Below are 21071 nucleotides of genomic sequence, written 5' to 3'. Positions count from 1 at the left end.
GCAGGTGCAAATGGTCCACACCATAATGAGCTGGGGGACTCTGACATATTGCTCGACATAATGAATGAACGAGCGCCTCACCAATGCCTTAACATCATATAAACGACCCCTCTTTGCATTTTAATCACGCATAATATAACGCAGAACCGCGTGAGCTCATTGCCAGAAACCATGCTTAATGCTTGGCTGTGGGGTGTGTTTGTTTATAATTATCTCCCCTACTACACCCTTTTTATCAGTGGCTCACAGAAACAGGATTGCCAAGGCATAAAAGGTCAAGTGCAAATCGTGGCTAGAACACACTGCAGGCGCCTCTTGTAACACCATTGGGCAATGACAAAGTAATGTCTGATCATCACAGAGTCATGTTTCGTACACTTTCTACAGCGGTGTTGTATCTCCATAGGGGAGCATCAAAGGGAGGCAATGTCACTCTCGGTTTGTCAGTCTCAGTGTTACACAAGACGCCCAGAGGAGACTTGAGTCTTTATCTATTTAGCAGTCCACGAATTCTGTAGCTGCGCCTATGGGACCCCTGAGTCATGCTGTTCAAAAACTGCTGCACTGTAGGCTAAACTGCAATCATAGGAGGGACTCCACCCTAACTCAGCACTGTGTGAGGCACACTGACACAGCATCATCATCATCACCAACTCTGTAGTTACAGGGAGAGACAGAGGATACAATAGCAAAGAGCAATGTGACCACTTTAAAATCCCACATTTTTCATACTAATTTTTTGACAGAGAAAACTGGTTGGTGAGCTTGTTCGTGCACACTGGAGGATTTAAAAGCAGGCATGGGAATTAAAATCCTGGTAAGCTTATAAACACAGTTGCATTCAGTTGGAAACATATGAGATGCGCCACAGAAGTGCCTGCATTTATTCCAGTTCAGAATTTATGAGGGCAATGCAGCATCTGCCTTAAATTTTCTGCCTGCGAAATACAACTCATTAAAAGCGAAGGTCAGCATGCAGATGAATCCCTGCAAACAAAGAACCATCTGCATCAGAGGAGAAGAAGCTGCTAGATACAGTATCAACCAGCAGTGGCCCAGTCAGTAGGGGCTTGGACTGGGAATCGTAGGGTCGTCGGTTCAAGTCCCCAAACAGACTTGAAATATGGAAAGTGGACTGCTACTTGGAGAGGTCCCAGTTCACCTCCTAGGCCCTGCTGGGGTGCCCTTGAGCCCATTGCTCCCCGGGCGCTGCACAACAGCTGCCCACTGCTCCTAGTACTAGGATGGGTTAAATGCAGAGGACCAATTTCACTGTGTGTGCTCTGCTGTGTGCATGTATGTGACAAATAAAGAGGGTTTTATCCTCCGATTCTATCTATCTAACTGATGAACCTGATCTGTAATTTGAAAACAGATATTTGTGTAGAAAGCATTTAGCTTTTACAAGTTTATAAATGCATCTGTCCAACTGCCCCCCTGCTGTCTAAGATGGCTTGATTACTAAAGAGCTTTGCACTGATATCCACAGATTAACACAGCATCTGTTTGAATGACTGTATCCACTATGTAATTGCATTAACCAGCGAGTAAGCTCATCAAAGGTCCTCGGGCACAAAACATAAGTAAAAAGAACTAAAACTCATCATTATGTACAGCATCATCTATTTCTTTTTTTTCTCGCCCCGTCTCCCTCCCTTTTCTCATTTCCCCGCTCTGCCTGCTGTGCTTATCTGGTACTGGAGAGGAGGAGGAGGAGGATGAGGCCGACCGATTCTGGAGCGTTCCTACTATCCATCCTCCTCTCTGCCATCCCTCCCTCCACCCACCCGTATCCCCTCCAGCGAGAGTCATCATGCGTTAACGTTTCCAGTAGAGCTGCAGGAGGACGAGGATGAGCAACACTGTGTCCCGTGTAACCCACACCAAGCCCAGTCCATCCCCTCCCCCTTCTTCATCTTCACCTACATCCTTCCTCTTCACTGCTACAGTATTACCTGTTTGCCTTCTCACATTCACTTCTACCATCTTACCCCCTTTTCTTTTCCTACATTCTCTCTGCTGTTAAATCCCATGAAGTGCACATTAGCCAGGGTGCATTTGTGCTTGTGTACACTGGATGTCATGGTGTGCCCCGTATTGGCAGTCCACTCAAATTGGCTCACTTCGCTTAGTGCTTGGATGCCACGTGGACACACACTGACAGCTGGGGTAATAGCAGGGAGAGAGGTGTAGTGAGGGACTTAGAAAAACAAGCGTTATGGGTTTGAAAATGGAAAGGATATAGAAAAATTACACTATCCCTCTTACTGTATTTGCTCTAAGCTAATTACAGTACATCTTCCACTGTCTCTCACACACCCTGCGGTCACAACACATCACTTTGAATCCAAGAGGTCAGTGGTGAGGCAGTATATGGAGCACAGGCCAAAACATTTTACATTAGCAGAAAGCAATACCAAGTCTCCAGGGCTCAAGATGTGTGGATGTGCCACAGCTCACCACAAACACATTTGTCTGAGGAAAGCAAACGAAGCGTGTCATTGATTTGCAGTGTGAGCGCTGGCCCTAGATCATAGCTGCAGGTTGACTGATAACAGCCATGAGTTTCTCAGCTCTCCAAATGAATTCCCAGTTTATCTGAGCTTTTTAAGAATCAAACATAATCACCCTTCATTCTGGTTGTTACAATAAAACGTTATGGATAATGAAATTCATTGTTAGCCAACATGCAAAAAAATCCCACCAATTTTAATTAGGAGAGACTGATTAAAAGCAGGGATGTTATTATTAAAATTGATTTAGAGTAACTAACAGGAGGGTGCACGAAAAAGGAAATGCTTAAACGTAGTGTGGCATTTTGGGAAACACAATTAAATTGCACTTCAGGCTCTTGTTTCATATTAAGCATACAGACATAAAGGGTATCAATCTTCACATCCATCTCGAGGCAACAAAGGGAATAAAGCCATTTTCCAAAATGTGGAACTATTCCACTTTTCGTCATCATGATATTGTTATTGGTCACAAGGTGTATAAGAATACCTCAGGATGGAGTCTTGAGAGATCTGGATGAATGAGGGGTCTTATAGATGGACTCAAAGCTGTGACGCTCTCTGGGTCTTGCTCTAATGAAAACTGGAGGTGGAGGTTGGCCACATCTGTCAAACACTGAAATAACAGCTGACAGAAGGCCAAAGAGGTTAGGTTTAATTTTCTGACAGCCACAAGACAATTGGTTACCAGTATGATTCCTGATTGAATTGTATATGGGAAAAAGCTGAAATCAAAATAAGCGTATGGGCTAACAAAAAGAACATATAGGCTAGTACATACTACAGTTGCATGGTATGCTTCCACTGAAATAATGCAAATGAATGCATTAAGAGCCACATAAATGCATCAGATTTGTGTCATTTTTTAACATGAGGAGTCAAAATCTGTTCTATAGACGTAATGACCCAGACTCATCAGAAACTGTGAGCATATTGTCCATTGGATAAGAGCCAGGTGTGGTGAGGTAGCAACAGATTCACAGCTCCTCTCATTCACACCTTTCCTGCAAAGGCAAGCTGCTCCTGGGAACAATATGTGATGCTGCTGCTGGTGTCCAAGTGGGAAGGCTGCCGGGATGCAGAATAAATGCATGGTTGGTTAGTCATAAAAAGCCTGTCACTTCGTTTCTCTGCAATTTAGCCGTCTTTCACTCTGTCCGTCTCCCACAATAGAACATGAAATTCAAATTGGTCATGCCGGGCACTGAGACACGATTGCCAGCTGTGCCGTACACATAATCACTCTGAGGTGAAGAGAGACTTTGATTTGTGATTTAATAGCTTTTCTCTAAAGCCATTATGCCATTATGTTTTTGGGGCCAAATCGTAAGACTATTTGTTCCTGTGGAAGCCAAATATTCTTTAAGATCAAACTTTACAAAAAAAGGAGAATATATTTGGTTTCAGCTCTGATCCATCTATCATTTGAGAAATTGGCAGCAGGTGCTAAAGTGAGTGTTTTCTTAACATCCTTCCTAAACATCAACCCCATGCACCTCAACACACCAGTATTTACATCCTATTCGGTGTTGTGGTGTTAACATAAAGGCGTTCCGTTTTCCTTCTGGAAAATAATGACAGAGGACGAGTGAGTCACGTTGAACTTCAGGCCCCACCTGTTTTAGTTGAGGGCTCATTTGCATTGGATGAGAGGCTCTCCCTCTCCCTTCTGCCATTTTCTGTCTCAAACCGAGAGGTCTGTTTATTAGATTTACAGCAATTCATATGATGACAAATAAAATTGAAAATTCTTACCCCAGGCAAAAATCATCTTGGATGGGGTTTTGTATATTGTTTAAAAGCATGCAGTTACACACACACATACACACACACACACCCTTTTCATTTTGACTATGGTCTCAAAAGGGAAAGGCATTTACATTGCATTTTGTCTGAAGGATGGTTGTTAAAGCAGCAACCAGTCCATTTTTTATTTAATTGAGTTATTATTGCAATCATCTGTTTCCGTGTTACCATTGTCCATGGTTTTCTAAAAAAGGGATTCATTTTGAGTGGCAACACTGCCCTCTTGAGGTTTTTCAATAACACTGCCACACAGGATTTGGCAGGAAACCGTGGCTGTGTATTCTTTACAGATGGTCTTATTGTCTAATTTTGCTGAGCTGCTCATATTAAATAAGGTACATTGCCATGGCTTACTGTACATGTAAACAAGCCAAGTGAGACCGTGCAGACTTTGTGACATCCTTCAATCAGATCATTTTCAAATCTAAACTATTCATTACAGAGGAACTAGATTAAATGACCCGGATAATGCCTGAAAATGAATGAAAAAAACCATTTACACTCTATATACATTCAATGTCTTTGATTGTCCTGTAGCCTGAACAGATGGGCAGTGATTTCAGAGCCCCATACTCCAGACTGAGCTTAAAATTAATTTGTTCACGGCATTACGGTATGTCGTCCCTGCAAGAATCCTCATCATTTGCAGCAGATTCATTCTGTTGGATTAAGCAGATCTAGACTATGCGGATTAGAACTAGGATGCATGGCAGGGCCCTGGTTGTTGAATATGTAACCGGTTTTGATTATGACTAGCTGTGAGGATTTCACAAAGTAGATAGAGTGTGTGACTTAATATTTATAATCCTCATTTTTTTATGGCTTCTTTGTCAGTGTAATTCTGCAGCCTTTAAGAATGGGCTGATTCATTACATGACATTAAAACAAGTATTGCAGTAGTTCCTTTCTATTATCTGTTTGCCAGTTTACTGTAACCCTTTTTGTGTGCTGCTTATCTGCTGTTTGTGATCATTCTGGGTAAGGTTACTTGATCTAACACTTACTGAAAGTCTGTTTCCTGAAAGCTTACAGCTTCTTTTCATTTCCTTTCATTTTGAGCAAAGAAGACACTTAAGACAGTAATGTTTTCTATCAGTGTGACATACAAACACCAAAACTAAAAGGGTCTTTCTTGCATACATTTATTACCTTCATAATATTTGAATGTTTGAACAAACATTTTTTTGCCTGCTTGACAGATTCTCAAAAATGTCCTGTTTACATCTGAGCTACAATGCATTTAGTATAACAATAGCATCAACAGATGCCAAAGTGAACAGAGCTTTGGCCACATGGCAATGTTTACACACAAATTATTCTCTGGAACTTTGTGTACCTCTGACACAAAAACAATGGTTGCATAAAATGAAACTGTTGTACAAAAGGTATGTATTACATCATTTCCTTAGTGGTTTACATTTATCATAAATGTACCATTTGATTGCAGTACAAAGACTCCTTCCAAAAAATCCCTTTGGGAACAACAACATGACTAATAAAACAAATCAAAGACATGAATGAAAACTGGTCTGTCGAGGGTAAAGACTAGACACGCTGGTGGTAAACTTTTGACTTGGTGAGTCCCTTCACTAATCCTTAAGACATCTGCAAAAACATGCATTGATATTTGAACAACATTCACTTCATAAAACAAGAACCTCAACGGCCCTCCGAGCAAACACATTCAAAACAAGTGGAGGATGAAAACAAATGTCTGCTAGGCAGGAACACGAGTCACAGCACTGAGAGAATCAGTGCTCAACAGTTTCAATGTAGTACCATGATGAGTGGGGGCGAACCGGCCCCAGGTTTCCTCTCAGAATAAAGACACTGTCTAGAACAGCTTCCTCCCTTTTCATCTCTTTTCTCAAGACCAAGGGAAGAGAAGATAATTACTTGGTTGGCATTGGCAACCGAGTCATTATTATTTTAGTGTTATTTACTTGACAACCACATTGAGAGTGGCTCAAATCAGATGTGAGGGAGGGTGGAAAGTAGAGATGGGTCGTTCGCGAACGAATCAGTTCGAACGAACAACTGGACCTGATTCGTCGATTCACCTTCCTCTCGTTCGTTCGTTCGTTCTCCCACGGACTAGTCGCTGTGCCAATCCTATGCGGTTGTCCTCGTTGAATTTGAGCCAATGAGAGACAGGAATGCTTCTCGTTTATTCCTCTCTAGTCGTTCGCGTTCAGTCGGTCAGTAGCGCTAGCCTTGTAGGCTAAATGGGTACTTGAAACCTTTTCATCGCTATAATCTTTCTGCCAAGTTTTTAAACATGTTATCATCACTATAATCTTTCTGCCATATTGAGTCGTTATTTCTTTATTTAGTAGCCCTTGCTGAGAGAGAACAAAAAAAGCAACACAGTAAATTGGCGGATCAAGCCGTAGTCTACTCCATTAGTATTTATTTGCCTTCAATAAATGTTAAAGTGAATATACACATTAGCCACTGTTGTGTTGTCTAAAAGTACACATCATGAAGTTGCAGCTATGTATTTGCCTTGAACTACGGTGTTGTGTTGACTGTTTCCACGATCGTTTGCGAACGAGGAGAACAGTGCATCCATGATTCCCCGCTGAATGACGTCGTACCGGAAACGCGACTGAACGACGAACGAACGAACGAACGAACGAACGAACGAACCTGAACGATTCTTCTTGGCGAGCTGGCCGACGCGAACTACATCCCGGGAAAGAATCATGAAATCCATCTCTAGTGGAAAGTGGTTAAAAAAGATAAACAACAAATCACCTTAAAAGGGAATCATTGTGAATCAAAGATGGGTGAAAAATGGTCGACCTCTCTCTGTAGGGCTTGGAGCACTGCTATTACTTTCGGTCGTAGTTAAATTTGGCAAATTGATGTTTATGATGTGATAATATCTCAGAGGCGTGCTTTACATACCTGAATGTAATACACTGTACCCTCATTAAAATCAAAATAAGACATTCTTTATTCTTAGTTTTACTGAAAATATAAAACACATTTTCCCAGAAAAACACAAACAAAGAGGCAATTAGTTGCACTTGATACAAAGTGCTCAAGACCTTGGAAAATGGATCAGTTTGTTGGCTGAATCCTTAGATAACTCTTAAGAACATCATAGAATAACACTTGAGTCATCCAAAGTTAATGAACTGTTTGAAAAGGATGTTTTCCTTTGAGCGAACATAATACAGGAGCCCAGAACAAACACAGGCTCTGATGATAAACACTGATAATGCATGTTTAATCCTGTTCCTTCATTAAACACTGCTTATCTTGGATATTAGATTGCACCCTGATACTAGAAAGATTCCAGATTTATTTATTTTCATCTTAAATCCCACAGTCCTGATGACTTTGGTTCCTTATTTGTCTCTTGAAATTCTCATGTAAAAACAATTTGGCTGTGAATATACGGATTCTTTTGTGCGATGCACCTCCTCTCTGGAGAGCAAGGACAGACCAAAATATGAAGTGTTCACAAAATATCTCCCTGCTGAAAAAAAGTGTTATGTATATTGGCACTTCCCGCTACAAAAGGCATGACCTTGTTCTGTAAGGTCTTTTCTGGCTCTGAATTAAACAGTGAGGGAAAAGAAAGACAAAAAAGGCACAGAGTATTAGCATAGCAACTCATGTCCCGGATACATGGAGGATGCTGTGTGAGATTACCGGCCCACAGAAGGGGCCAGAGAGAGGCCAACGCTGACAAACAACGTATGAGACAAATTAACATGTACTATAAACAAACAGAGGAGGAGACCACAGAAAGATGCCTGTTGACACAATCAGAGAGAGGCCTTTAAAGCTTAGCCAAACTGCCTCATGCCTCTGCTGCTGTCTGATGGCACAGCCATACTACGGCTCCAAAGACTCAAAGGCAGGGGAAGAAACTAAAAGTAACAAACAATCCAATAACAAAATCATAGAACTTAAAGTATATAAAATACAAATGTAAACTGATTAAAGTTAAACATCCCCATAAAATGGTATAAAACAAAAATAAAATCATAATGTGTAATGAGTACAAAATATTTGATTTCTTTGTCTAGAAATACATAAACAGACAGCGGTGGGACACTAGCACTGACCTCGGAGGAATGTCCACCAATCACAACATTTAAGGCAGCCAAAGGTCAAAGGCCACAATGATTCTTTCCTTTGGTACATTTTAGTTTAAGTAGATTTTTTCACCACTCTGGCATGTTGAAATACTTTGCACTTCATTTTTGGGGTTCCCAAAACTCAATGGTAAGTGCTGACATTTGGATTTGGTACAAAATGCATCTGTGCTTTTAGTCAATAAAAAAAAAAAAAGCATACTCATTATTTCAATCTAAGGAATTAGGCTCTCACAGGCAAAACTCTAGTATTATTAAAGTGCATGTCACTGATACTACAGCATAATACAAAGGCAGGTAGTATCAATGTGTAAATGATTGTACCAATCATTCTGCCTGTTCCCTTGAACAAAAAGTGGACAGAAATACTGGACAGTACCCTTCATCAACAAACCTTCATATAGAAAAAGCTCCAAACAGACTCTATGGCTCTATAAGGAGTGAACACTGAACCTCATGTATCTGAGAAATCCCTTTTTTTTGTTGGCACTTAAGGTAAAACTATGGCTTTTTTTTATATATATATATATTTATATTATATGGCAACAACAACAACATATTGAACAGTCTTATTTCAGCTGAAGCTGAAGGAGGGAAAACAGCCACTGAAACCTGGGCTGCTGAGACACTGGAGGCTGGTCTCCATTATGGACGGTTTTGGGATGGCCTGGAGTCTCTACCACCGCCCGCTGACACTGGCAATGTCTGTGTGAAACTGACGGGAGAGGCGGCCGCTCGCTCCCCCTTCCAGGAAGGAAGACCTGATGGGTGGCTCAAAAAGCTTCCTCCGGTTTTTATTTAGTTCTGTGTGGTAAAAAAAAAGAGCACCAGAAATCATCAGCAGTAGCAAATGTTATACAAACAAGTTTTAACAACTTCTCCTCGTGTTGCAAAGGGAGCTGTAGCAAATCAAAGTAAAGAATAAACACAATGAAAAAGAATGTTAACATTTCCATTCATCAACAATGACAAGAAAATTGGATTCAAATCACTACAGGACTGCTCAGATAAACAAAAGTAAATCTGGGTTTTACTCCGCAGCATGAAAATATCTCGTCATGGCATCTCTGAGTTATTCACATGACTCTGACGCTGCCAGCATAAACCTTCAGTTTGATGACTGGAGACAGGCAGCTCGCCCCAGCAGCTCTTTTTACTGGCAGGCCCGCAGGAAGTTAAGACCTGGATTGAATTGACTGGTATTTTATCTCTTTATAATGAGAGGCAACGCAGTAAGAAAAAGAGACAGACCGAGACATGCATGTTCCTGGTTTGGAGCCCCAAAGTCCGTCAGTCGATATTAAAGTTGAGCTGCACTTGGCTGAGGCGTCAGGCAGCAAAACCAACTCTGGCCTTGGCTCGCTTTGCCTTGTTAATAATTACAGGACCGGCCTCGCCATTTCCCCCTGTTGTCCTTACTGTCAACCCTGGCTCTGTTCTGAAGTTTCTGAATTGTTACTGAATATCCACGACAGGAAGCCCATGATTCCAAGATGAGCATGATTAACTTACACAGCTTAACAACCTCAGCTATTACAAAGTCCACCTCATTACTGACATCAGTAATGAGGTGTGACACCCACAACCTTCCCATTAGATCCAGAACAACGGGACAGAGTCCACATCAGGGAGGCAGCTGGAGCAACTGGAGGAATACCAACACACTCATCTGAGAAGAATGAAGCCTAATCCCGTTTATTCCTGCCGGTGTACATGACTGCATTTGTTCTCTTGTATCATTACAGATAAATTAGTTACAACATTACCATATTGTATTTCTCTACTCTGCCAATCACAAAGGCCACCTATACTATTCAAATCTAGTGCTTGGCAGTATTGATGACCTCTATCAGTTGGAGCACACTCTCTGCCTCATGCACAGCTGGGCTCCACCCCCGCTTGTTGAAGCGACAGCCAAAATAGGACCATTAATGAAAAACATGTAAGCCAATTTGTGTGAAGTGCCTCCAGCAGGAGCTGGTCGGACGGGGCTACAGCTGCTATCGGTGCTTATCAGCAGCGAAAAAAGGAACAATTTCCCCAGAGCAATGGTCTCATGCAGGCATCTCTGCACTGTGATTTCCCTTATGAATGTTTCCTTTGGTTCATTTTGGTTATACCAGACCGTTGATAACAGAGAAAGACCGGCACAAGGGGCGATATGCAGGAGAAAATGTAATAAACACACACTCTTAATCATACATCTTTGACTATAGAATAAATATAAGATTGGTATATTAAAAAAATAATAGTCAGACCTAAAACAAAGTCACTGCCAGACTGTATAGATGTTGGTTTTTTCAACAATATAGACGAAAAAAAGGATGTTTACATAATTGTAACGCTGTGTAACTATCTTTTGGTTTTAATAAAAAGGGTTTATGAAGCTATTTCGTGGCATACAAAACAAAGGTTTATTATTGTTATTCCTAACAATGCTCTGGGTAGCTTAAATTAATAAGAATGTTAGGATGGTCTTACATAAGCATACTTTTTCTGCATGTGCTTTAAGTCATTGTACACACAATTGTGTTTTGTACACCCGTTTATACTTTGTGTGTGTGTGTGTGTGTGTGTGGTTGTTTGATACCTGAGATGGCGAGCAGCATTTTCCTGCGGGCTCCGAAGGTGGTGATGCCCAGTTCCTTCAGGTCCTGGTCCGTTAGAGTCAGGAATGTCTGGAGGTCGATCTGGCAGCAGCAATAAGTCCATTTAACAATACCACTGACCCATAATTAGCTAATTATATTAGTGGTTTATTATTTTTGCAACCTGTGTCTAAAAACACCATGAAGATACTTTTCTTTACTTGAGTCATTTTATTACTGCATCAAATGTGGCAAACGCGTTTCTTTCAAATGTTTAATTTCATTAAGATTTACAGCATGATACATTAATTCAAACTATACAGAATATTGCAATTTACTGCACTGGGTGAGATTAAGAGTTCAAGAGGGCAATGCACTCTGGAAGCAGGAGGAAGGGTAACTTTTCACATAAAATGTGCAAATGTTATTGGGACATTTTGGTGTAGCAGTTCATCTAATTTGTGGACTGACAGCCCCCCGCTGCTAGTGTGGTGGGAAAAAGGTGGAATGTCTTTGCTTTTTTGGGAGATTACATTAGTTAAAATCATAATACTGGAAAAGTGTAGTTCTACAGTACCTCCTGTTGCTGGAAGATGTCCGTGTACTTCCCCAGGCCGAGCTTGCTGAAGAGCTCCGGCAGGTCTGAGCCTTTCACGGACGAGTTCAGGCTGCAGCCGTTACTGCCAGTCACAGAGGAGATGCAGTCCATGTAGTTGCTGCTGCTGAGGTAATGCTCTGCAGCTGTCATCAGGGGATTGAGGGAAACATGAGAAAAACACAATGATAATTTTGAAGTATGCAGAAATGATTTATGTACATCTGCATGTTGAGTCACACAATGAAACAAAGGATGTTTAGCAAAAAGAGATGCCACCATTTAAATGTTAAATGTGTCCTTCCAGCAGATAAGCATTTACACAAAAAGTACTGACCAGATTTGTTCTGCTTCCTCTTCGGGCTGGTGACAGCGGAGGGGAACTCGGGGTGACCTGGAAGGCCGTTCCGCTGCCGTTCCTGTCTCGCCAGTTCTCCGAGTCGCTGCCGTTCCCGAGGCCTTCCCGGCTGTTGGATCGAGACAAGGACAGTGGGGAATCCTAAGGGAGGGAAAAGAAAGGAAGACAATCCAAACAAGGAGTTCTTAGTGACTACACTGCATTTCATAAAGGGGCACAACACATACATAAATCGATACAGTAAGACAAATCAAATCTACAAGATGACGAGAATAGTAAACTCTGCTGATGTGAGTCTAACCTCAAAGGTGGTGCTCATGCTGGGCTTGTATGAAACATGATTGGCTCTCCGCAGCTCCTTGATGGTCTCGGCTGGCATAGACTTTGAGAAGCCCAGACCACTCCAGGTGTTGGTAGGGGTCCGCACCTCGGTCACCACAGGCTTCTTTAACATAGCTGTGTGAAAACAGACATATTGGGATGCACGCATACATCAAAAAGATATGACACAAAATAGTATTTTTTCCAATCATCCTAAATCTATCTTAAGTTCACTGTATGCTTACATGTTGTCCATGCTCCTCTTAAACAGTTTTACAGTTATATATCTTACAGACTGGTTACATTTTTTATATCAACTAAAGATTAGGTAGGAAAGTATTTTTGGCGTCATTGGGCAAAAATTCCACAAGACCCTTTCAGCATACTGTAATTCAAGTGGTCTGAGAAAAAAACTAGACCTTTGCACCTCCGCTGAGCTCTGTTTTCTGTCATACGAAAATCTAGCCCATGACTCTGACATTTGGTCATTACAGAGAGAGGGTGTTCCTATTGGAAACAAATGCAAATGCGCATTCAAGTCCCAGATGGTGAAAGCGTGAATAAAATGCCAGAAAATCCTGCCGAAAAAAGTTTCTATTACAGCATTTGCAACTGCCTACGGAGCAAAGCAACCCAAAGGAGTGAAAAGACAGCGGAGCGCTGCAGGGGGGAAAGCTTGTGTCTTTTCCAGGGAATATTGTATATTTTATACATGATTCACATTTGTGTGCTTAAACCACATACGGCTAAACGTTTGAAAATGGGAAAATTGAGTCCTCTTTCAAAGGTACTTTCTAGGAACACATTACTAGTGATGGCAGTTGTGACCTTGGGATTATGTCAGTCTGTCTTCACACAAAGCCCATCCAGTCCCCATCCAGTCCACATTGTAGTATTTGACCAGTCACAAATGTCAGCCTACCTTTAGTTGCCAAGAGCTTTTTCTGTTCGTAGTCAAATGCCTGAAAAGACCGCAGAACGTTTTATTCCGTCATTGCTTTTTATACCCCAAAACTCTTTATTTCTGCTGTGTGTGTGTGTGTGTGTGTGTGTGTGTGTGTGTGTATACCTGCATGTTGGGAAAGGTCGTCTGTGGTCCCAGTCTGATTCTCTCCCTCTCGTTCAGCTGCGCCGCCCTCTCAGCCGCCCGTTCGCTGCCGGGCGCTCTCTTATCGGCCACAGGGCTGTCCGACGAGCTGGACTCGGCGTCCGAGAGCAGACAGTCAGAGCTGTTGGGATTACACAGGATTATTGTATCAGTGAGTGAAGAAAATGTAGTCCTTCATCGCCTCACATTATCACTAAGGCTATTAAAGTTCCCGGGTCACCAGGTTTTAGAGCGTGCTAGTTTTCATTATTGGGATACAGTTGATTATCCTATCCTCTCTGGGGTGAGTGTATGTGTACCCAAGTCAATATAACAGCCCATGCTTAAACTCCTAAATGTCTTTATAGAAGAAAACCTTTTAAGTCACTTTGTGTCATATTCTAGTTTTGTATGATAGGCATGTGGGTGCTCCACTTTCATAAGAACATGATAGCCTTGATATTTTGGATAGGAGGTGATCAGCAGATAAGCTAGGAACTACATTTGCTTTCACTAGCCTCTGCATTCTTAGGGGCTGAACATAATCTTTGAACATACTCACAACAGATGCAGACTAATGTGCGTCTATACTGTAATTGATGTCTGAATCCACTGAAATGTTTTACACATGTTTCCATGTTTGAACAGCCTGCACGGGGATACATGTCAGGTTGCATGTGGTCCTTGTTTTGTGAGACTAAAATAATAACTATGTATGCTTAGTTGAAGGGCAATTTCTGAGAGAAGATGCTAAAAAGCAACAATCCAAGGGGTAAATGATCTCTATATTCAGACGTACTGTAGATGGGAGTTCTTGGTGCCCTGCAGTAACTCCACTGCCTGTCGCTTCCCTGATGACGTCTTACAGGAAGCCAGCATCTGTTTCAGCTCACTCCCATTGGCTGAGTGAGAGGGACTTCTGGGCATGCCCACTTCCACAAATGTGTCAGAGCCTGACGGAAACAAAACATACTTCAGAATAATAAATTCATTTAAAATACACAGTCCTATGACAACTATAGCTTTATAGATTTTTCATCTATTTTTTAAATTATTGCCAAGCACTTTTGCCACCGTTGACAAAACAAAATCCTAAATCAACATTTAAATGCTGCACAGCATTGCACAGAAACCTCAGATGTAAAATAAGAAAAATAATATACGACACAGTGTGAGTGTGTTCTGAGTGGTGAATGATTCAAAGGAGTGTGTGTATCTTGGTGGGCATATGTAAATCTTCATGTGTATAAGTGTCACAGGTCCCAGGTGGATCCTGGATTAATTAAAAACACAGCAGCTGTAATTACAGTGATCCCTAACCCCTCCCCCACCACGTTACTCTGTGTAACAGGATGTGAGTGTGTGTGAGTGTGTGCTGAACATGCATGATGTACTGTTCAGCGTAAAATAATATGATGTCAGTCAATCTAACAAGGCTCTCTGGGGTTTAATGCTTTAACGATTCCCCTGCACACCCTCATTCCACACAGCGGAGTGGAGTCGGACTGGGCGAGCCAGTCCAAACACATTCTGGGACACAGGGGGAGGTGAGGGAGGGGGAGGAAACCTTACCGGGACACACCACATTGGGGGAGGACCAGCTCAGAAAACAGCGTGGAAAAACGAGACGCGTGAGAGGGAAAGTTTGAGAGGAAAACCGCAAGTGTAAGACACGGAGGAAATGAGGGCCTTTGTGAACCACTAGGAGACCAGCAGTTAATCCGTCTCCGTTCCAACTGAATAAATGTAGTCAGAGGGAGAATGAGGTTAGGAGAACAACACAGTGAAATAGAAATAAGTTAATTCAAGGAATTTTTCTCTTAGTGGGTTTAAGGGTTACATAAATCTCAAGTGGAAAAGCGTAGATTGGACATTTATGTAAAGTCTGCACAATCGAGCAAAAATGTTGACAGCTCAAAAATGTTGTCAGCCTAAGGTTAAACTCACACATAAGTCACAATATTTTAAACGTATCTTTAACATAACTGACCCACAAGTGGGCAAGACTTTTTCTATAAGTAGAATTTTACAAATCACTTCTTAAGAGAGTTGAAAGTTAGAAGACTAACATTTCCCCCAAAGAACATTGCCTCAGAAAATGGTTAAAAGTAAAATAATTAATCTTAGATTTAAAACTATTTGAGGTGGTTCAATATACTGGCGGTCACTACGTTATGAACACATCTACAGGTGATAGGCATGTGGTTGCTCTGCCTGCATAAGAACAGGAAAGGTTTCATATTTTGGATAGAAGGTGATTATCAGATAAGCTAGAAACGACATGTGCTTTCACTAACTTCTGCATTCTTAAGGTCCAAATATTATCTTTAAATATACTCACAACGGACGCAGACTAATGCGTGTCTATACACTAAAATGTTTTACACATGTTTCTTGGTTTGAACAGCCTGCACAGGGCTGCACATCAGGGGCAGGTGACTCAAACCTTTAGATTTGCTCTTTTAGCACAAACAATACCTCAGTTCAGAGTTCAGAGTTGCTTTGAGGAATACCTTCATCAGGGCTGGACTTGCTGGACAGTGGCTCTGAGGGATTGTGTCCGCTGGCTTCCTGGACTGAGTCACATGGTGCTGGACTCAAAACGGTTTCTGCAATTGACGCAGTTGCTATCCTCCCATAGACTGAGCCAGCATGCTATACACGAATGCACGCATGGACATAAACAGACAGAGCGAAGATAAATGAGATTTACTGAACAAAAAAGTAAAAAACAAAATGCATCATACAGGGAACAAGAGAGCCAACCTTGACATGTCCATTAAGAGTGCAGGCGCCCTTGCAGTCAGGGACCCCGTTGGGCTGTTTGTCTATAGGAGCGAGGCCGGGCGGAGGGGAAGGTGTATTCTGTGTGTAACCCTGTACACCTGACAGCAGGATGCTACTCAGTGTGGCCTGGGCAACAGGGTGCAGCATCAGCTGAGAGGAGAAGCCTAACAAACATAAGCGGTGAAGAATGTTACATCAGCTATTTCAACTTTAAGGAGTTTATAAGGGATGTGTGTATACTAACCATTGATACCTGTCGTTTCTGCCTATTGTTTATTTATCTAACACTATAAAAACTATATAAATGATGGAAGTTATATGTAAGATTTGATTATTTCCACCTTTAAAATATGAGGTATTCAACAAATGGACAAAGACATGGACTTAACTGTTTGAAAAAATGTGCAAAATTGATACATACGAGCTAGAAAAAAAACGGCTTATTTATTATTTTTTGATAATTTATAAAAGAAAAATGTATGGAAAGCAATCTTAGGGAACCACATGCGAGTGTATAAGACAGTGTATTATATTCAAACCTTGGGTGCTGGTGAGGGAGCTGGGCCAGAGAGAGGGGGAGTGTGTAGGTGTGCTGGGGCTCGGGGGCTGCAGGGGGCTCATGGAGGAGTTTAGTCTGTTGAGGACGGCGTTTGGGACAGCAGAGTTGGCGAGGGAGTGGGCCGCCGCACCAAGGAAACCTGAGGAGAACAGAAAGCAAGGAGAGAAAGGGGAGATGAATAAATCAGCGGTGGGTCCTGTCAAAGCACAGAGCCATTTTTCAAGCTAATCACATGTTACAATACGGCCTTCGAAAAAATAATCGTGGTTTTCCAGCTATTTAACTGGAATTCCATCAAACTGTCATCAAGCAGACAGCAAACGAGGGAAGGAATTTCTTAAGATTTTTACAAGGATGCGAAAGTATATATCTTGCGTGTCCTCATGCCCAAAAAACCCGTATTATTGAGAGCACCAACAATGTGGTGCTCGGTGTCTCGACCCAAACAGTGTATGAAAACAGAAAGAAGCAGGTCTGTGGCTTTAACAAAGGGCTAGTTTGGCTCCAGGAATAAGGCCAGGGCTTCTTCTGGCTTACCCGCCTGTAATCTGAGGAAAAGAAGCATGTAGCAATTACTAAAGGCAAGGATGTGGTCGTCCACAGCTTCTCCCCGGGCCCCCGGGTTTAAACGAGATGGCGAGAAACCTATTGTACTGGGAATTCATGGCACATTGTTGTTTTTGTTGAAAATTTTATATTCATTTAATTTTCCTACCACATTAAATGGGGATTTGAAGGACATAAAATGAAGGTTAGTTGAACAATATAATAAAATAGCAGCACGCAATGTCATAAAATCTGACAAAACGTGCCAAAATCTTTTCAAAAATCTACGATTGCAAGAAAGCCCTCAACACGGATAGAGATCTAACATCAGTGCTAACTCACCCCATATGCCCTACATAGGTACAACCTCATGGCTGCAGACAGTAAATTAATAAAAAGAAACAAAGATTATATTGACATTATTAAACTATTGTCATATTACTCTCCTCTCAAACAAGGAAAGGGAATCCCTAGGTCATTATGTAGAGTTGCTCTGGCTAGCATTTGATGGTAAAGATACACAAAACAAACAGATAAAAAGTGATGGATCTATTGCTGGCATTTGCTTATAGCCATGAGCTACTTCTTGTCAGCTTATTCCACTATCTTCTTCTCCCATTGCCTTGATGCATAATTCATCATGTCCTCATTTCCATGTTTTGAAAGTCTGGCCAAAAAACCTGCATCATATAAACTAAAAGCTGATAACTTGAGATAAATATTTATCGTATATTACTACTTTTGCAATTCAGATCCCAGCTGAACTCTGCTTATTCATGTTGAGGTCAGTGCTGCAGACAAACCAACTCCTACGTGAGTTATTACCATTCGTCACCCTATGATTCATGGGTTCGCAAACCATTCAAAGCGGATGCAACTCAATTTCAATCGAGGTTATTCTGTGATGGTTGGCCGATCAAAGATTTGCACACGTGGGACTAATTTCTTGGCCTAATATTCATACCATCATAGTGAGCTCAGTCCTGCAGACAACTCCTACTGTAAAGCACATACAGATGATGATGCTAAACCCCCATCGGTTGTGATTTATTTGCATGTTGAGAGGATCTTTAAATCTTCTATTTAAAAAATGACTTGTGTTAACCAGGTGATTACAGGCTTTGAGGAGGTCTGGCACACAGATTTCTAAGATGGATGTGTTATGATGAGAGATTACAGTGTGTGTTTATGGTACAGCTGCAAATGACAATGATGTATGAGGACAATACTTCCTCTACAAAGACATCTTTAATGTGTTTCTTGCAAGGACAAAAAGATGGCCACTTCTTTCCTAGCTAGTTTATCCTTTCCCCCATCATGGAAAAAGTAGGAGAAACTCAAGTAGCAATTTATTAACAAGTGTCATTACCCAGATTGCTCAGCCCCAGGCCAGCTGAGGCCAGGATGTCAAGGCCGACGGGACAGATGAGGGACGGGGACGGGATGTTGGTGGGATTCAACGCCACAGAGGGCGAGGAGGACATCACCCCGTTGCTCTCCAGACCCAGGAGGAATTTTCGGGCTTCGTACATGTTCACCGCGTTCCTCTCCACGCTCTTGACTATCACAGACTGAGAGGTTTGAGGGAGAAGAAAGAGATGATGATTAAAGAATGAAAGACACGTGGGGGGGGGGGCAAGGAAGTAAAGAGGAGAATAGGGAGGAGAGATGGGGGAAAATGGTTTGAGTGAGAGGCAGAAAAGGAAAAACAGGGGAGGAGGTGGAGATAGATATGGCGGGGAATGTTGGCAAAAGAGATAGGGAGAAAAAGGGAGGATGACGGGGAGTCAAACATTAAGGGGAGGAAGGAAGAGGGAATTAGGGTAGATTGAAAGGATAAACATTGAGACAGTGTGGGAGCGAGAAGGAGACATGGGAGCAAAATTTGTTAGAAAGTGTTTCTTAATTAATAGCACAACTATTGATGAGTGAGGAGAAAGGGCCAATAGTAGATACTCAATCGAATATATAAAAGGCCTTCTTGTATAATCTTCATTAAGTAATTAATAGATCAGTACTGAATAATTAAAACAGGAAAGAGAAATGACTTCTACTGAATCCTTGTATGGCTTCTCAATGTTCACCACAGTAGTCTGTTGTGGTGAAAACAAATATTTTAAATTAATTGCTTTAATTGACGTGGTTTAAGCTTAATTGTTAGATTCTGTTTTAGTTGTTATCTCTTCATTTATTTAATTGTACTTTATACAGTGAGCATGTTTGTTTTGTCAGTGTGTGGCTGTAGGATCTGTAAACCTTTCGGAAAAATGAAATAAAGAAAAAAGGAACAACTTTTTCCACATGAGCAGAAACCCCACCCTTAATAAACATCAAATAAAAACGAACGCGAGCACAAATCATGTCCTGTTTTTGTTTTGCCAGCATTGAAGAATGGATTGTAATTATGATCAGTCTCATTGAAACCCACACACACGCACAAGCACCCTCTAAGGGACGGCCAAAGTGCCAGGAGCAGAGAGACTCAGGCACGCATTCGGACAGCCTTTTGGATTACTGCTGTCACCTCGTTAAAATGTTTAAGTGAAGGGTTCTTAAGAGGATCTGGGCTGGGTCTGTGTTTACACTGGCACCTCCACATCAGTCCCTACAGGCCTGTCTGGTTTGGGCCCTGGCTCAGGATGGGACGTGGGCACCTCGAAGAGAAAGTATGGGCCAAGTTTTTAAATTCAATGATAATGTGTTGAAGAACAGCAGAGGTTGGCTTTAATTGAACACAGGTGCACCACATTTACTGCGAGATCACAATATGGAAATGGTTAAAATATTTCACTTAATGAAAGTTGAATGAGCGACCGCCAATTCACCACCTAATTAAGACGAAAACACGCAAAACAAGACGGTTATTTTTCAGTGGGAATATCCGCGGTATAACAGAGAGGTTTTAGTGCTCCCATCCATCAAAGTGAAACATGCACGGCAGCCTGGGATTCCCACTGTGGCAAGTGTAGGTTTGCCAAAACTCTTCTCAGTGTTGGTATGGCATGATTTCCCGTAGTATGAGGTTCAGTTTTTCCTTTTGAATTTCATTAAATAGCGTTGAAATATGACATGGTGATCTTTAATTTATTTCAATGTCATGCTGTGACATTTGCAGTCGAGTAAATCTTCAATAGAACAGTTGCTTAGTTGTTCGTAGGCAGACTTTTTTCCTCTTTCTCTGCCAGCTTTTGGACAAGCAAGACAGCTGTTAGGTTTTTCTCAGGGTGAAGAGTTAGGATATGTTTGCTTCTATATTATATCATTTCAAATATCTTCCCCATTATATGCTACTAACCTCTGTTTTGTTTCAGCGCAACGATAGAAACGGGCAGTTCATAACACTTTTTGTTCTTCAATAAACATACTTTTAAATCCAACTGAAAATGCTAGTTAGTATTACTGTGAACATGGAAACAACCTTATATTTAAGGCCCATTTTAATATGAACAAGTGTTTGCAGCCATGCTATCGGCTCTTTAAAGCTATATTCCAACAATGACGACACTAACTTTCTGATTATAATGTGTTCTGCTATTTTGTACTTCATGAAAAGTACAGTTCAGGTGGATGGGCATACTGTAAGCCATTAGTTTTGAGGCTATGTAGTCAAAGGTAGTGTATCATTTTTAGAGTTGTAGTCAAAAAACCCATCTAAACAGTGGCATGGCACATTCTCTAAAGCTTTAAATGCAGTGGGATGTCACATTGGTGCTATTATCTTGTCACTATAGAAAAAACTAATATAGGACACATTTAAAATGACATCTGAGGAAGTCTCAACATGAACTGTAAAGGGAAA

The 21071-nt window shown here is 41.5% G+C and overlaps 1 protein-coding gene across 1 annotated transcript in view; it reads right to left on the bottom strand.

The window, feature by feature from the left end:
• Positions 1-5445: 5445 nt before the first annotated feature.
• Positions 5446-21071, bottom strand: part of LOC134858784 (protein bicaudal C homolog 1-like) — a 53372-nt gene continuing 37746 nt past the window's right edge. The window contains 13 exon segments of the mRNA XM_063874906.1: positions 5446-9235; positions 11022-11121; positions 11597-11760; positions 11952-12020; positions 12023-12113; positions 12274-12428; positions 13216-13255; positions 13363-13522; positions 14180-14333; positions 15894-16035; positions 16147-16331; positions 16707-16865; positions 18642-18843. Coding sequence (XP_063730976.1) covers positions 9108-9235; positions 11022-11121; positions 11597-11760; positions 11952-12020; positions 12023-12113; positions 12274-12428; positions 13216-13255; positions 13363-13522; positions 14180-14333; positions 15894-16035; positions 16147-16331; positions 16707-16865; positions 18642-18843 — 1749 coding nt within the window. The 3' untranslated portion in view covers positions 5446-9107.

This window comes from Eleginops maclovinus, chromosome 22 (genome assembly GCF_036324505.1).
Source record: "Eleginops maclovinus isolate JMC-PN-2008 ecotype Puerto Natales chromosome 22, JC_Emac_rtc_rv5, whole genome shotgun sequence".
In the NCBI taxonomy this organism is placed as follows: Eukaryota; Metazoa; Chordata; class Actinopteri; order Perciformes; family Eleginopidae; genus Eleginops; species Eleginops maclovinus.
Note: the sequence above shows the minus strand (reverse complement) of the source record. Positions and strands in the feature narration are given on the sequence as shown.